The 18,226-nt window shown below is 38.2% G+C and overlaps 1 protein-coding gene across 1 annotated transcript in view; it reads left to right on the top strand.

The window, feature by feature from the left end:
- The first annotated feature begins 2,011 nt into the window (after window positions 1–2,011).
- The window catches only part of LOC122671668 (AP-2 complex subunit alpha-1-like), a 48,528-nt gene continuing 32,313 nt past the window's right edge, over window positions 2,012–18,226 (top strand). Inside the window, exons 1-6 of the mRNA XM_043869029.1 lie at window positions 2,012–2,392; window positions 3,986–4,117; window positions 11,354–11,479; window positions 13,881–13,943; window positions 14,023–14,120; window positions 14,227–14,434. Of these exons, the coding sequence (XP_043724964.1) occupies window positions 2,261–2,392; window positions 3,986–4,117; window positions 11,354–11,479; window positions 13,881–13,943; window positions 14,023–14,120; window positions 14,227–14,434 (759 nt within the window). The 5' untranslated portion in view covers window positions 2,012–2,260. The remainder of the gene's footprint in view (window positions 2,393–3,985; window positions 4,118–11,353; window positions 11,480–13,880; window positions 13,944–14,022; window positions 14,121–14,226; window positions 14,435–18,226) is intronic.

Below are 18,226 nucleotides of genomic sequence, written 5' to 3' on the forward strand. Positions count from 1 at the left end.
CTTGTGGTTTGTGTCATTACACTTTCATCAGAAAAAAAAAGAAGAAGAAGGTTGCGCTATATGCGTGGGTTTAGTCCTATATCGGGTGTGTGTTGTGTATATCCGCCATTCCACGGTCCCAAAAGTCGGTTAACATTTTGGGATTGGTGTGTGGTTTGTGTGATTACACTTTCATAAAAAATAAAAAAATAAAAAAAGTGCTAGGTGCGTGGGTTTAGTCCCACATCGAGTGTGTGCGTATGATGTGTGTTGTGTATATCTGCCATTCCACAGTCCCAAAGTCGATTAACCTTTCGGGATTGGTGTGTTGTTTGTGTGATTACACTTTCATAAAAATAAAAGAATGAGAACTCTTGTAAAAATCACATTTACATCCATAACGATTAAACATGCCAATCTCAAGCACCAATTATCCACTCTCAAGTTTCCAAGGCAAACTGGGGTGGACTAGTATTGCACTTCACGTCTAGTTTGCCCTAAATTTTTTTCCTTGACTATTGCCTACATAAATCACATTAATCATTATTGGGGACTTTAGTTTCACCTCTTCGTGGAATTGCACAAGAATAAAATAGCTACTTCATGAATATTCCAATCATGTTCTTCATTTCATACCATAAACCACTTTCATTTCGTCAATGCAATCTGAAAGGAATGAGGGGTGAAGTTTTAGATAGATCTCCCTTTACATGGAAATAGGAAGTTAAACAAGAGTTCGTCAAAGGAGAAGTTAAACAAGAGTGTTGTCTCCGTTGTCATGCTTGGTTCTAGGGGAGGGAGTGGTCTTTTTAAGTTGTAAATGTACTTAAGATTCCCATAAAAAAAAATAAATAAAAAAAGACAATAAAAGGATGGGTGAAGAGATTATCTCTTCACCCACCACTTAAAAAATGTTATGAAAATTATTTATACCAAACGGTTTGTCATTCTATATTATTTTATGTCTAGTAGCTACCAAACAAATTTTTTATTTATTTATCAAAAATGATTTTATTAATGACATCTTTTTTAAATAGGCCATAAACAAAATGAGAGTTGATACCAAAAAGGCCCTAACGTGTGGTACACCCTCTCACATGTTTTTATTATGGTCTCTCTCTTTCATTGATCATGTGGGCTTTACGTGGATGATACCGCTCCCCATGCTACCATTAGTATGGCGTAGGACCCCCCACAATGGCAGCGTGGGAACCTTGAAAAGGTTACTTGAGCGGACTATGTAGGGTACATTAACACTCTCTCTCCTCACATGAAATAATCTCTATGCTCATACGCACAAAATCGTTTCCCCCTGCTCCTCATTGGCGTGATCACCCCCTCACAATGGTAGCGTGGGAACCCTAAAAGGGTTCTCTAAGCCGACTATGTAGGGTACATTAGCACCCTCTTTATCTTGACATAAAATAATCTATATATTCGTATGTACAGCCGTTCCCCCCCTTCTCATTGGAATGTGCCATATGGCTTAAAAAATTCTATCCGTCAATTACCAGTCACAGACCCAAAATATGAAAACAATAACATATACGATGGTGAGAAAAACAAAATAAGGAAAGCCAAATGTTTTCCTTCTCCAATGAGGAAGGAAGAATCATTTTAGTCGTTTTTTTAGGATCTATAGGATTAGGATCATTAAATCTAAGCTATTGAATAAGAGCCACGTGTTACATAGTATAGTGTACCTTTAGGTTGCATTTGATTGCAAGGAAAACGAAGAAAAGGAAAAATTTAAAAAATAAATAAGAAACTTTTGTAATCACTGTCCCAATGATTGTTTTTCTAACTCCAACTCTCCAAGTCATTCAACTTTTAATTATTAAATCGGATTTGAAAAATAAAATAGATGGTAAATAAAAAGTTTAAATAAATCATATAATCATGTCGGATAATTATTACAAAAAATTATTGTTTAGGTTTAAAAAATAAGAAAATACGAAGAAAACGAGAGTTGGTAGAATGATTAATCATGTAATGGTAAAATCGTAGAAGTTGCCCCCTACATTGACCGATGGCTTTTTTTCTTCCAAATTTCTCAGTTAAGCTCTCTTATCTCGCCGAGGTGATAATTTAGTCTTCTTTCTCTCTATCGTATTCACCGCTTCTGGCAGTTTGGTCGTGACACATTCTAGGGCAGAGTGGAATTGGAGGAGACTGTCCCGAAGATCTCGGCTGTTGTCAACCGGATCTGATCCGAGGTTCCACAGGATCGAGAGGAGAATCGAAGATTTCGTGTTTGATCGCTTGCTGGATCTGAGAGGAGATGGCCTTGTCTGGAATGAGAGGTCTCTCCGTCTTCATTAGCGATGTTCGAAACTGCCAGAACAAAGAGCAGGAGAGAGTCAGGGTTGATAAGGAGCTTGGCAACATCAGGACTCGTTTCAAAACTGAAAAGGTTAGAATTCTCTTCTTTATCTCTCTAGTATTTAAAATTTCTCCCCTTTCAACCCCCTTACATTTTCCTATCGTTCTTGCTATTTTATCCAATTAAGGATTCCTAAACACTCTGGGATCTGTTACCCTCTGTTAGTAGTTACCACTAACTGAAGAAGATTAAATGTTCCAAATCGTTAGTATATTGGAGCTGAAGGCTTCTTTCAGAGTATTATGGTAGTTGAATTTTGTCTCCAGGGTGGTGAGCGTGGAGTGTCTTTTCTGATTATCGTTAATGGAGGGTGCCCCACTTTATTTCGTGTCATTGGCAGTGCCTGGAATACAACAACACAAAGAACTCATTTTGGTCAATACAAGTGATATAAAAAAACAGCTCATTTGTTGCTGACTGGTAGTCGAAGTTAATGCTTAGTTACCACATTTGAAATTGCAAACAGAGGCTATTAATCTTGTTGGATACATATGGGGAATATCTAGCTTAGACATTTCAATGTCCAAGAGCAGGGTGGTGTGGCCTTGAAAAACTTTAGAAGTTTAAGATGCCAGCTTAGTTCACTTGGTAAATTCTGTATGTTTTGGTGCAGCAGGCAACCTCTCCACTACCTCGTACAGATAAGAGGAAGAAAATGATTCTAAGACAAAGAACTTGATTTCCCCTGGAAAGCAAAAAAATTTTCATTTCTGCCACCTGAAGGCTTTGTAGGTTGACACAAGAGTTGCACATTCATGAAATCTTGTATTTTTTGGATTCTTTTCCCTTGCTTTTCTTTTATTGTAGTATCTTCTACCAATCTGATAATATTAAGAGAATGTCCACTGTGCTTTACATAAAATTTAAACAATTCCATTCACTAAAGAGGGGAAAAAACAAGATGCTGAGTTGCTGACATGAATCTGTTCTAAGAAATCATAATCTAAAGCCTCTACAACTGAATAGATTGGTTATATAACTCTCACGATGCTTCCATTTACTGCCATCTTAACAATACATGGAAGGTCATTCTCTGTCCTGCTTAAAACTATATCTTTATTTTCCATAGCATGGAGCCTCCATGAAGCCCATTTTGGAAGTGGGTTTTATAATTCCATCAAAACAGGTAATCATGAGTGCTATTATTTTGCATCACTTCCTTTATGAATAAATCATATTCTTCTTAGTGATTGTTTGTCAAAATTAAGTTTTCCTTCTTCTTTATATTCATAGTTGTCAGGGCATCTAGGTGACCCAAGGCAGTTGGAGGGCACCTGGACACAAGGTGACACCAACAAGGCGCCCGCCTAGGCATCCAAAGCGACGCCTTGACAACAATGTAACTTATTTTTTTCTAATTACTAAACCAGAACTTAGTCAACAGTGTCCCTTAATTTTTTGACTTATAGATACCTAATTCTATACAATACCCGAGAATTGTGAACTCATTTGGCACATATCGTATCCAAATGTGGTAAAATTTCCCTTACATTCATAATAAATTTGACAAATTGCGAACCATGTAAAGTGAGATGAACATCAAGTTGTGAATAATTTTAAACTTTTACCAGTTCTTTGGATTATGAAAAGCTATAATGATTCAGCTCCGGTGTTTTTTGACAGGGTTTGACACCTTATGAGAAGAAGAAATATGTTTGGAAAATGCTCTACATATATATGCTGGGGTATGATGTAGATTTTGGTCACATGGAAGCTGTGTCTTTAATATCTGCACCTAAATACCCAGAAAAGCAGGTATAAGCATCTCTAAATTGAATAATTGATTTCTTACATGTTAAACTTAGGTGAATTGACAAACTTTTGATGGACTCATATTTTAGAGAATTTTATCCTAAATTCTGACGTTAAATTTTCTCTTAATTATTTTTTCACATCTATAATTGTTGGAACTTGGAAGGGTTTAGGGTTTAGAGAGAGGGACAGTGAGGGAAGGAAGAGAAATAGAATATAGTGAAAGAAACAAATGAGGAAGCAGAAAAGAAAACAAGGGAAAAAGGAAAAGTGGTAAGCAACATGGGAGCTGGGAATGGTAGGGGTAAAGGAAAAGAATGCAGTGGGGAGAATGGGAGCTGCAAGGAAAAATGTGAAGGTAGTAACATAACATTGTAAGGGGAAACCTGAAGAAAATAATTTTGGGGTGAGTGGGAGATGAAGAAAGAAAACCAGAGGAGGACAGGAACTTGATTGACCTGGTTTGCTGTGCAGTCTGCAGCTGTGCTTTTTTTTTTTAAACTTCTTTCTTTTGTTACTGGCAGATTGAGCTTCAATGTTCTGCTTAGTGTACCTTTTTTGTACACTTCGATCTTAGCTTTGACATACTTAAACTCTTCCTCTGTGCACCAGTCTTCTTCAGAATTCAACGTACTTCTACTATTGTTAGGGACTTAGGGTTCTATTGGTTGGAAATTGGGAAAGCAATAACATATGCAGCAATACTTGTACAGTTGTACATATTAAAAGCTAGAAACATCTAATTTGACAAAATCTCTCATAGATATCTGCACGTCTAACAACATAAAAACAACTCATGATAATGATATGAAAACAAAGAATTATTGAATTTTAAAAGGATAGTAAAAAAAAAGTAATCTTTCACGATGAAGTCGGTTGATTAGGACAAAATAGTATCCTTTAGGAACCGTACATGCACCTTTGGATGCATACGGTTAAAAAAAAAAGAATTGCGATATAGGCACAGGCTTCACACAAGCATGTGGGTCATTGCACCTGACGCCTGGACTTGTGTGCATGCCTTAGTGAAGGTGTGCACTTGGAGCCCGGCAAGGTGCAAAAGTTGTGCATCAAGCGATGGAATAAGAAATCTGTCTCAGTTTCCAGTGCTGGACAAATATGTGGAGTGACTCAACTCTCATTGTTGCTGTCTCCTTAGAAGTGTTTGTGCTATCGCTTAGGTATTGGTGTAGAAGTTCTATCACTTGGTTGACAGACTTTTGAGTGAAGTCCAAACCACTATCAGGAAGTGTTTTGCGGAAACCTCTCCTGGATAAGGCAGACGTGGAATTGGGGAAGCCTAAAGCCACTGAAGAAGTTGGAGGAAGCAGACAAATGAAGAGGTCAGTAAAGAAGACATAGAAGGTTCTTTTTTCTAATGGTCATACTTAAAACTGAGTTAGCTAGTTGCCTACTGAGACAATCCCTAATCTCTTGGCCCTTGCGCCCATGGTTCAAGAAATCGGTGAGATCTTGCTTTTTCAATTAGCGAGTCGAGATGAGAGGCGAAATACAAAGTTACACGGACTTGGTCGAGATTCAGCAGAGATGTGGACCAAACCATGTTTAAAAGGGGAAAGATCTCGACCGAGATAGTCAAGATCTCGACAAAAACTCTACTGTCTCGGTGAACTCAACAGGGAAACCAATGGTGAGCTTATTTTTGAGCTTTTGCCACCTTGTTTCAACGGAAAACTTGCCAGAGACGTCAATTAGCTTCCTAATTGCATCATACATGCCTGATGGCTGTAGTAGTGGATCGATCCCATTATTCCCATCGCAACCGCCTCTTCTATACCCTAGGATAGGGTACCTTTGGATAGCTGATGACAAAACTTATCTAGGCTGTGTGGTAGATTACACACATTTCTTCAGCAACACTTCGACATGGGAATCCTATACACAGTCTGAGCCTTACTGGCTTCGGAAACATGTCTTGGAAGGATAGAGGTATATCATATATGCTAAGATTGATGTAAAATACCCTACTTTACATTTCTAATGCTTATTTAAGTTGTTTTACATTAATTGAATTCTTTGATTGCTTTCTATTATTAAATTATGTGTAGAGTAGGGTATTTTAGTTCGTCATCACCTATCAACCTAGGGACTAAAGTTAAACTCCTATTTGGACTTTGTTTTTGCAAACTCTAATAGTGCCATTGTTTTTTAATGGCCTAAAATGGGTTGAGTATCAAGTTTCAGGCACAAACTAGGTCTAAAACCCACCGACACCAGCCTTTGAGTTAAAAAAAAGCCCCCACACGATTTTTTGGCTAGGCGAAACCAGTACCGAAACCGAGTTTTTGAACCATGCTTGCACCCAGCTTGGACTAAGCAGCATCTAGGATTGCATTGGTGACAATTGTCTTGGCAGTTGTGTGCATGTAGTATTGAAAATTTATTCTGTAGACTCATCTACCTGGCATCCACGCACACAACCACGTGGAAAGAGACTTTCTTGACCAAATTATGGAGATGGAGTGCTTCAATTTGAGAGGGTGAAAGTTGATGAGATGGAGATTCCACAAAGTGATCATTTTAGGTATCTAGGATCTATCATCAGCAAGGGAGGCGATATAGAAGCGGATGTCTCACACAGAATGATATCGTTTTGGTGGATGAGACAAAAGCAGGGATTAACGCTAAGTTAGAGATGTGGAGATCGACCTTGGAATCCAGAGGCTTTAAGATTAGCAGATCAAAGACAGAGTATATGATGTGTAACTTTAGTCACACTATGATGGATGTTGACATGGTGAAAATTGAGGAGAGAGAGATACCACCAAGTGACTATTTTAGATATCTGGGGTCTATCATACACAAAGAAGGTGACATAGATGATGTTTCACAAAAAATTAAAGTGGGATGGATGAAGTGGAGAGGTGCGGTCGGAGTACTGTGTGATCGACACATTCCTTTAAAACTTAAAGGAAAGTTCTACAAGACTGTTGTCCGATCTGCTATGATGTATGGGGCGGAATATTGGGCAGTTAAGAAGTGCCTTGTAGCGAAGCTATGTGTTGCAGAGATGAGGATGATAAGATGGATGTGCGGCAAAACTAGGAAGGATAAAGTGAGGAACGAACATATTAGAACTGATGTGGGAGTTGCCCCGATCAGTGACAAGCTCCTAGAATATCGTCTAAGGTGGTTTGGCCATGTGCAACGGAGGCCTGGGGACGCCCCAGTAAGGAGCAGTGATCTGATTCTAATTTTCTAATTGAAGGAGCTAAAAGTGCTAGGGGCAGAGACCTAAAATGATCATAGGTGAGGTTGTGAAGAATGACATGCATAGTTTGGTTCTTGTGCTAAGTATGACCTCAGACAGAGCTTATTGGAGGGCAAGGATCCACGTTGTTGACAACATGTAGCTGAGATTCTCCTAACTGCATGGGCTATCCTATTTCCTCTTACTTTCATATTTCATTTTTCATTTTCCATTTCTCACTTTTCTTATCTCATTTCTTCTTTTTATTTTTTATTCTTATTTTTCATTTCTCTTACTTTCCTTTCCCTTTGTGAGGACCTCAGTTTTCCCTACTTTGTTTGGAAAGAATCCATGTAGCCGACCCCATTTAGTTGGGATAAGACTGAGTTGTTGTTGTTATCTCATAGAGAATTAAAGTAGGATGGATGAAGTGGAGAGGGGCATCCAGAGTGTTATGTGACCGACGGATTCCTTTAAAGCTTAAAGGAAAATTTTATAGGACAGTCATAAGGCCTGCTATGATGTATGGCGCGGAGTGTTGGGCAGTTAAGAAGCGTCATATAGATAAGTTAATTGTAGAGGAGATGAGGATGTTGAGATGGATGAGTGGTAAAACCATGAAGGATAAAGTAAGGAATGATCATATTAGAGCTGATTTAGGAGTAGCCCTGATCCAAGATAAGCTACGTGAGAGTCGTTTGAGGTGGCATGGCCGTGTCCAACGGAGGCCTTTGGATGCTCCAGTTCGGAGGAGTGACTTGATCTAGATTGAAGGTACTAAAAGAGCTAGGGGCAGGCCTAAAATGATCATAGGAGAAGTGGTGAGAAAAGACATGCATAGACAGGCCTTGTCTCAAGTATGATGTCGAATTGAGCTGACTGGAGGGCAAGGATCCATGTGGCCTACCACATGTAGTGTGTATATGACTTAGTGTAGTGTAGTTGTTGTGTTCCTTTTTACTTTTATTAATAATATTTGTCTTTGCAAGGATCCATTTAGTCGACCCAATTTAGTTGGGATAAAGCTGAGTTGTTATTGTTGATAGGTGAATTACCTTTTATGTACTCAGCAGTTCCTATTGGTGCTAAGCCAAATATGGTTGCTTTGTGGGATCCCACCATAGAGAGGATGGAAAGCAGGTTCTGAGGTTGGAAGCAGAGACATCTTTCTACTTGGGCCATATTAACTTCATTCAAAGTATCCTCATTAGTATGCTGAGTGCATGCCAACTTATTTGTTATTTATTCCGAATGCTGTGGGTTTTGTTTTAAAGGTGGGGAATATTAGAAACTTCTTGTGGGATGGGGTTGATGTTAAGGAATTGATTGGTTAAAGAAACAGAGGGGAAAAAAACCATAAAATTGGTCAAATGTAAGTGGGTTTGTTGGCCTTAAAATCTGGTGGATTTGGAAATTAGACATATCGAGCTAATGTATAGAGTTATACTAGTGAGGTGGCTTCGTAAATTCAATGTTGAGCTTGTGGCAATAGTTCAAAATCTCGGCGAAATTTCCGTTGTTCCGAGGCGAAATGCATAGTCAAATTGAAAAAATACAACGTTTCGGTCGAAATTTTGACTGTTTGTAACATCTCACCGAAATTTCGGCCAGATGTTACAAAAGCCAGCTATATACCAAAACTCATGACTATTGGTCAAAATTTTGACCGAGAGTTCTTGAGAAGTTCCATTTCACACTTATAAGCTGGTTTTTCGAGATTTTGTGCTTTCTTCTTCGAATTTTCGCTGCATCAACATCGGGATCACTTGGGAAAACATCGTTGAAACTTGCTCCACTGTTTCAGGTAAAACCACTTTCTTAAAATTTTTTTTTTTTGAAAAACATATCATCAATACATGTTGGTTAGTGATGAATTTATTATATGTTAGACACCGGAGGCCGATCTACAGTTAGAGAACAATGCACGTTGGGTCCACTGGACCATGAGTGAGATCGATCCTGGACGGCACTACAATTATTGTTAGTAGACACTTGTATTTGGAAAGTCAAAAGTGTATTGACATCAAATTATGTACTTAATTCTATGACTATGACTGACTTTATTTTTGTATGTTTTACTTGCTTATTATGTCTTCTAGTACTTAGACAATGTGTAAGTATACATTAGGATTTGACCGCATACTGCCAGTCAAGGGTGCAAATCCAGAACACCACTTTGGGTGACTATTTTTGCAGTATGAACATTTACATATGTTTATATAATCTAAAATAGGGTTTCCATGAAGTATCAGGCCTTAATTTGGCCTAAAACCCACCGAAATATCATGTGAAAAGGGACCAGATTTCAGCGAAATTTCGCCAAAATCTTGGTATCTCGGATATTTTCCTGGTGAAACGAGATTTTAAACTATGCCTGTGGCCCATTGAAGAATGCTGATTGTGGGCAAGTACATGGTGCAGGACAGGGGTTGGAGTTTAAAAAAAAGTTAGACTTCCTCATGGTATGGTTCCAAGGTCAGGTTGTCGGAGGATGTTTTGGTTGGAGAGGCCCTCTTAGCTACTGCTTTCTCTAGACTATAAAATCTAGTGGTCGTAAAAAAATCTCCAGCGCAGCAGTATATGGAAATGAATGAAAATGTGTCAGTTGGAGTTCAGCGTTCAGAATAAATTCGTACTGGGATCACTGTCCTTGTAATTTCCTTGCAAATAATTTATATGTTCTTTTCTTTTGAGGATTGCAGATTTTGGAAGAATGGTGTAAGGATATATTTTTGGGGAAGGCATTTTATGAATCTATTTGTGAATCTGGGCTCAATCATAGAGAGAGCTAATTTGAAATTGCGAAGCTCCCTTGGGGGTGCTGGTATGGAGATGATTGACCATTGTTTCTGTTTTGTGAATTTGTTCAGCTGTTATAGAAATATTTTGTGTGTTTGTTGTTGAATGGTTATTCTGCTTTCTGTGTAAAATACTTGTTTTCAGCATGGCTTAATACACAAAACAATCCAAGGGTGTCTGTTATATGGAAGCTGCTTCCTTATGTATCTGTTGGGGGGCTTATGGAAGGAGAGGAGAAGGAAGCTATTTGATGGCAAATCTAGAAGTTGGCCCCTGGTGGTTTCTAGCATTGGATATGTTATGATGAGATGGGCTTGCTTTATCATTTTATCTACAAAGGAGTTATGGAGATGGAAGGTTTCCAAGTGCAGATTGATGGTTGGAGATCATACATGTTAATTATGGAGAGATATTTTTCCCCTGTACAGTATTTTTTGTTGTTTATATCTCTATGCTAGAATGGCTTGTAAATTTTGGGTTTTCCCCTCGTCTTACCTATCAAAATTGTCTTTGCTTTGCCTTCCCCCCCCCCCCCCAAAAAAAAAAAGAAAAAGAAAAAAAGAGGGAACTCCACTGTATTCTTTGGAAGATGGTTGAATAATCCATACTTCCGTACTGTCTCAAGGGGGTTGAGGGGGAAGAAAGAAACCGATGATGTAACCCAATGAGTAACAGAAACAAAGATTATGACATAAAATTTGACAAACTTACGAAGGAAGGATATAGAATATAGAGCTTAGTTCATTTCTCACGCACTGTAGGTGCATGACATGATTAGATCTTGTTCTTATGGAAACATACTTCATTCAGCATCTAGTTTTTGTATGTGTACCCATCTATCCACCGTCAAGGTTCAAGATTTGAGATTTCAGTTTCGACCTTGGTCAAAACTGAAATATACCATCAAAATGTGGCGGAAATGACACCAAAATGGCTGAAATGACACTGACCACGGACCACCAAAATGACCGAAAGGGTCGAAATATACCACCAAAATGACACCGAAATATGGTCCATTTCGGTGAATAAACCAAAACATTGAAGACCCCTTAATTCACATGCTATTTCATTTAGATGTGTGTCGAAACTGAAATATACCAAAAATTCGACCTATATCCACCGTTTCTTCATGTTTTCATCCTCAACCTTTTGCTGAACTGTTTCTTGGATTAATAGCACATGACTGCTGCACTGATATATTATTTTTATTATGCTAAATATTGCTGCAGGTTGGATACATTGTGACATCATGCTTGCTTAATGAGAACCATGATTTTCTCAGATTGGCCATTAATACTGTACGCACTGATATTATTGGGCGCAATGAAACTTTCCAGTGCTTGGCATTGACCATGGTATGGAATAAACTAAGCTGTTTTAGTTGTTGGATTGAGGGATTCTCCCCCCCCTCTCCTTTTAATTCATGCTCCTGTTTTAGATTTACAGAAATGTTTGCAAGCAGATAGTTTATGCTTAAATGAGACTGTTAGCTTTCATTCATATGTGCATAAATAACTTCTCATTTCACTTCTTGTAATTTGTTAATCTCTTAGTACCTTAATGTTCAAGCAAACTTGTGGTGTGGCACAAACTTCAACAGAGTTGAGACTGCGAAATTAGCAAACTCTTGGTGTATGATTCTAGATTCCAGCAAGGAAGAGAAACTCCCCTCTTCTTCCACCCCACCCAAAAAAAAGAAAAAAAGAGGGTGGGTTTAAATATTGGGAAGTTATAGAAGCTTGGTTCAATCGGTTACGGTTTGGAATGGAAATTACTAGTCGAGTTGAAACTGTAGCAGAATACAAGATTCATTAAAAGACTTGGATATTTAAAGTTTGGAGCTAGGGTTTAGGGTGGATAAAGTCTAGTCCTGGTTCAGTGTTTTCAAAGATTAAAGAAAGTAATACATCTATGAAATAACTCAAGCAGTTGCATAACAGCTAGAGAAAGAGTAAAAAAGAAATCTTTGAAATGAATTTTTGCTTATTCTATGATGGGCTTCTAGTAGCCCTTGAAAATCCACAACACATATTAGTTCTTCAGAAACCAATCACTATGGTTGTGAAAAGTCGCACGAACCAATTCATTAATCAAAACATATGAAAGTATAGGTATACAATGCTTTATACACTTGCCTACCCTATTTCTCTTGATCTACAAACAATGAATACATGTTGTTTTTCTTTTTTTTGTTATGCAGCAATACAAATTATAGTTGCTTTTTAAAAATAAAATAAAAGGGCGGAAAACTGAGAAGTGTATCCTATTTCTCCTGATCTACAAACAATGAATACGCGTTGTTTTTCTTTTTTTGTTAAGCAGCAATACGAATTATAGTTGCTTTTTAAAAATAAAATAAAAAGGGGAAAAACTGAGAAGTGTATCCTACAATGGGCCCATATGATAGCTGTAACTAAGATCAACCTAAACCATTTAAAAAATGATCCCAAAACGTGAATTAGAACCATACCTAAAGATATCAACCAAAATCTCGACTAATTTAGACTCAGTAGTCTCAATAAAATTTCTAAAAAACCTAATTTTTGAGTTAAGGAGAAATTAAAACTGAGCAGAATATAAAGCCATAGCCACACAAGATCTTTGTCCCTATAGTTGAACCTGTCATTTAAAATGGGTCTATAAGCTGGATCAATAGGTGATCCCAAGTGGGCACCACTAGGCAGTATATTTGCTTTGTCATCCTATCAGCTTATATTTTCTATGTGGTGTGGAGATTACAGTGGCACAGAAGAATGTACCTATTCTATTTGGTAGTAGCATTCTTGATGACTATTACTGGTTGGTTTAAGAAAGATGGGATATTTCTCCATTACAGGCAGTCTGGAATACAGCAACCACCTATGCTTTATACCAACTTTGTGATTTTGACCAATTCCCTTGAAGGCGATGTAGGATAGGAAAGTCAAAACCCTGATTGAATGTAAGAAAATTGATCATAAGTTTGCAGTGCTAGGAAATTGATTCTGCTCGATGCAAATACGCATATACCTTTTGACTTTTGTGTAGTTTTGATTTGTACCTGCTTTACATGACCTCATCAATGAAATATCTTTCCTTGTTGTCGATTAGAAAAACTATAGTAGTTTCATGGTTCTAAACAGCATGATGAGCTAGCACGTGGAGCTATGGTGATCCAAAGAAGAAAGGCAGAGTTGCTGGGACTCTCAGGGTCAATTTAAGTGATTCAAATACCACTTTTTTCATTTTATTTTATTTTTGGGGCAAAAAGCAGAACAAAAGGAGAAAGAGAGAATTGATGTTTTTTTTTTTGGATGAATAAATAATTCATTACCAAAGAAAGAAGAGAAACAAGGAGCCCCCAAAGAGGGAAGAGAGGAAAATTACAGGAGAGCAATTACAAACAGAGCAACACCCAACCATCAAGGGGAAGGGACAGAGGGTTGCAGTAAGGAGGCGGGCAAGCTCCAGGATACAACATTTAGCCTGTTCCCTGGGGAGCCAGCTACACTAGGGGGAGGCACCAAAGATAACTTGGAACATACCGAACGATTAAAGGAGGCTGTAGTTTGTTCACCCTTTTCCCCCCCATGTTTGTGATATGCATGTGCTTAGAGATATTGTTTGTTGGTGACTGGCACACCCAAGCGTCTATGGGTTGCACTATATCTGTCACATGGCAGCTTAGTTGGCAGCCAATCAATGATTCAATATAGATTGATCCAAAATCTTTTCGAAATTATTAACTGCTCTTATTGTTGTATTTGATTTTTACAGGTTGGGAATATTGGTGGGAGAGAGTTTTCTGAATCATTGGCACTTGATGTCCAAAAGTTGCTTGTAAGCAAAAGCTCAATTTTCCTGTCTTGTTTAACTTCAAGTTGAATATTAATGATGCAAGCTGCATCTTCTTTGTCAGATGTCCAGCAGCTGTAGACCACTTGTAAGAAAGAAGGCTGCTTTGTGTCTTCTACGCCTGTACAGAAAAAATCCTGACGTTGTGAATGTAGATGGCTGGTTAGTTTGACTTTTATGTTCTATTTCAACATGCATGTTCTCCACTCCAAGATATATTAATGAGTTCTGAATTCTGATAATTCTGTTTCTCCATATGCTTTTCCAGGTCAGATCGTATGGCGCAACTTCTGGATGAGCGTGATCTGGGAGTTTTGACATCTGTTATGAGCCTTCTTGTTGCTTTAGTGTCAAATAATCATGACGCATACTGGAGTTGTCTTCCAAAATGCGTTAAAATCTTGGAGAGGCTTGCTAGGAACCACGATGTCCCACAAGAGTACACTTACTATGGTATCCCGTCTCCCTGGCTACAGGTGTGTGTAGTTTCTTTTCTATAATCTCTCTTTCCTGCTCTCTGGCTTGTTCACACGCATAGAAACATACACTCTCTGTATTTGTGACAAACAACAGTTTCATTAGGAGAAGCGAAATGAATGATATAAAGGGGTTATACTATGAAGGTATCAAGATAATGCAGGAGCGTGATCACAGAAGCCTTTGTGGTTCTGGTTTTGGGTCAATATTCTGGTTCACAACTAAGCCCATGGTTCAAGCTTGGTTCGGATCTGGTTTTGTGAACCAGACAATGCTTATCCAATTGTGGGGCCTAGTTTGAAAGCTTCTTCAACACCTTGCAGATTAGAATTTCCAGATTTTCTGGAATCTTGTATCCAGCAAGTCGTGGCTAGATTTTAGGAGTTTATCTCTTTTATTTATTGCTGTCTAGTTGTTTAGACAAACTGGGATAATATTAAATAAATCCAGGATTCATGAGTTAAGTTATTAAGATAGTTTAGGACACTTAATCACAGCCTATGACTGGGTGGATGTTCCTTTTCTGTTTGGGTTATTTTTTCTTTATTTATTGTAGTGTTCGAGTCAAGGAATGACCATTGAAGATAGCCTGCGATGGAAAGTTGTTTCCTTTTAGTTTGGGTCTTCTATTTCTTTACTATTTAGTTAGTTGTGTCTGCAAGGGACTCCTCCAACAGCAGTCAATGTGTAGAGTTTAGGATAGTTTAGAATTCTGTTTTATTTTACTTCCCCCACCCCCCAAAAAAAATTTATTTTTATTTTTTTATAAATATTTGTAAGATGCTTAGCCTCCTCACAATTTTGTTGAATGGAATATGTTAAGATTATCGTGTTTAGTTGTTTGGGGTTATTTATGTCTTTTATGGTTCTTTCTAGTTAGTTCTAATTAGTTTTATGTCTCAAGGGTATTTTGGGTGTTTTCTATTGTAATTCACTTAAAGTTCTATTATAAATAAACCTTGCCTCTCACAATTTAGTCATTCAACTAAATCGTGAGAAGTCTTCTCTCTCTCGGTTTTACTCTTTCTTCTCTTCTCAGATCTTTTTCTTTCTTCTTTGCTTTTTTCTTCTAGTTGTCTTGCTGCAGGTTAGTTTTTAGCTTCAGTTTTGTTACTTGGTATCAGAGCTTTGAATTCTGATTCACGAGATTCTCCTTGCTGCTGCTGTTTTGAAGGTTTTTCACCTCTTTATTTATATCGTGGTCTACAGCAACCATATGCTGCTTATATTGATGTGAACTCTAGTCATATATTCATGAAGGACTAGAGTTCCCTGCTATGTTGCAACTGATTGTGTATGTTCCTGCTGCTGTTCGAAGCCCTTGAAGATTGGTTCCTTGCTTGCCCCTAAAACCCTGACAGTCAATATTCCAAAACCCTGTGGAAATCGATTTGTTTTTCCTCTGGGATCTTTCTTCATTCTTGCTGCTGGATTTATAGTGATTATACATCATTATTGCTGGTTATCTTCATCAAAGTTTATACTTTTGTATTGGGCTTTTCTGCCCTATTCTTCAAGGCTATTGATTTTACCCTGATCAGGTTTTTTCTTTTCTTTTCTTTTCTTTTGGGCTGTTATCGACATTGGTGTTTGCATCCATTAATTTCCCTAATGGCTGATAGTCTTCTACCGACAACTTTAACATTCAGATTACCAGTGTGAAGCTGAATGGTGCTTCTAATTATCTACTTTGGTCTCAAGCCTTTGAGGTCTATATCACTGCTCGCTGGAAGATGAAATACCTTACCATGGAACCTTTGAAATCTACTGATGACAAATATGATGATTGGAAGGCTGAGAATGCAACCCTTCTTTGCTGGCTTTGGAATAGCATGGAACCCTCCATTGCTTCTAATGTTATGTTTCCTAAAACTGCCAAGGGTATTTGGGAAGAACTCAAGGAAAGCTACTCTCAAGATACAAATCTGTCCCGAATTTATGATCTCTATGAGAAATTCTTCTCTTTTAAACAAGATGGAAAATCCCTTGGTGAGTATTACAGTTCATTGAAGGGGATGTGGGAAGAACTTAATGTATACCAGCCTATCTCTACTGATGCTGCTGTAATTAAGTCCCAACGATCTGAATTTTTGGTTGCCAAATTTCTCTCTCGGTTAGATTTCGATCTTCAATCCGTCAAAAGTCAATTGTTGACGAGAGAAGATCCCTCATGAATGAAGCATATTGTCTGAGAGTTGATCCCCTTCGGTGAAGATTCAGCTCCTACCAACAAGATAATTGCCTTTTCACTTCTACAGAGAGGGTGCCGTGGTGGTGGTGGTACATCTTATCGTGGTTCTACTTTTGGGCGTGGTCATGGAGAGTTGACTATCAACCCGCTGGTTCGGTGATGCTAGTTCTCGATTCAGCTCCTAACCAATCACGTTGATAAGTGTTGGCTCAACATGGCAAACCCGTGGGCTGAGCAATTTGCAAACTTTGCGTATACGATGGAGGGGCTGTGTGCACTCTTCCGACCATGGTTCAAAATCTCGCGTGGAAATATCGCATTTCATATCTCGAGCTACCGAGATGCGAAATCAGGTCGAAATGAAAAATACCATATTTGTCGATATCTCGTGAGATATCGTGAGATATCGATATCTCGTGAGATATCGACAATATCTCGATATCTCGTGAGATATCGCGAAATATGGTATTTTGGCTTAAAGTGTCACGTGAAGGGGGCTTTAATACAATATTTCGCAAATTTCGGTCCATATTTCGAGAGCTGCATTTGCTAAGGAATTTCAGTCTTTTGCCTATTCTTTCACTCTTCCAGATCTCATCCAACACTCTAGCCATTGTTCAAGCACATTGTTGTCGGATTTTCGCGGTAAACTCATCGGAGGGTCATCTAAGCTCATCATCCAAGCTTTTTCCACTATTTAAGGTAAATTCTATTCCTCTAAAACTATTTTTTTGAAAAGACTATGTACAAATTTTGTTGGATGGTGATGATATTAATATATGTTAGACACCGGAAGCCGATCTATAGCCTCACAGTGTCGAAATTTTTTTTCCATATGTATTTTTTTTTTTTTTTCTGGTTTTAAAAATTCATTTTCCTACAATTAAAATAGGAAATAATTAGGGGTAATATGACTTAGATGGTAATGAATTAAATATATGTTAGACACCAATGGCCGATCTACCTCACTGTCGGATTTATTTTTCTGCTCTTAAATAATTATTTTAATTTTCGCACATACCACTCCATTGGCATCGGATTATGGTGCATCACAACCTTACGATGGATATAGATATGGATCATCATCATATGGGCGTTTAGTGGGGTAGGGACTATGACTACTACCCAACCCGTCAGGGACATCGATCATCTTTTGTAAATAACATCTTTGCATACCCTAGCGGACCTAACTACCAACCTCACCACCATACATGCAGCCAATGCCATCGCTCTCTTGCCGGCGCCAACATCATATCACACTGGATCATCTTCTTCACGATGGATCGATTGGTAACCCTAGTTTATATCCTAGGATAGGTTACCTACAAGATGTTGATGATTCCATTTACGTAACACACAAAAAACCACCCCCCCCCCTTTTCTCCGATTCTATACCGTGGTCCACATATGTCCTTCAAACAGAGCAATGGACGTCGATCATGAGGCAGGGGATTGATCCGTGCTACTATTCTTAGCACTTGTAATTTGTAACTTAAGTTGATTTCATTGATCTTAACTGTGATGGACTTCTCTGAGTCTCGATGGTGGTAACTCTTCTAATGATTTAGCTCTTGGCTTTAAGCGAGTTATTGAATATTAT

This window comes from Telopea speciosissima, chromosome 8 (assembly GCF_018873765.1).
Source record: "Telopea speciosissima isolate NSW1024214 ecotype Mountain lineage chromosome 8, Tspe_v1, whole genome shotgun sequence".
Taxonomy (NCBI): Eukaryota; Viridiplantae; Streptophyta; class Magnoliopsida; order Proteales; family Proteaceae; genus Telopea; species Telopea speciosissima.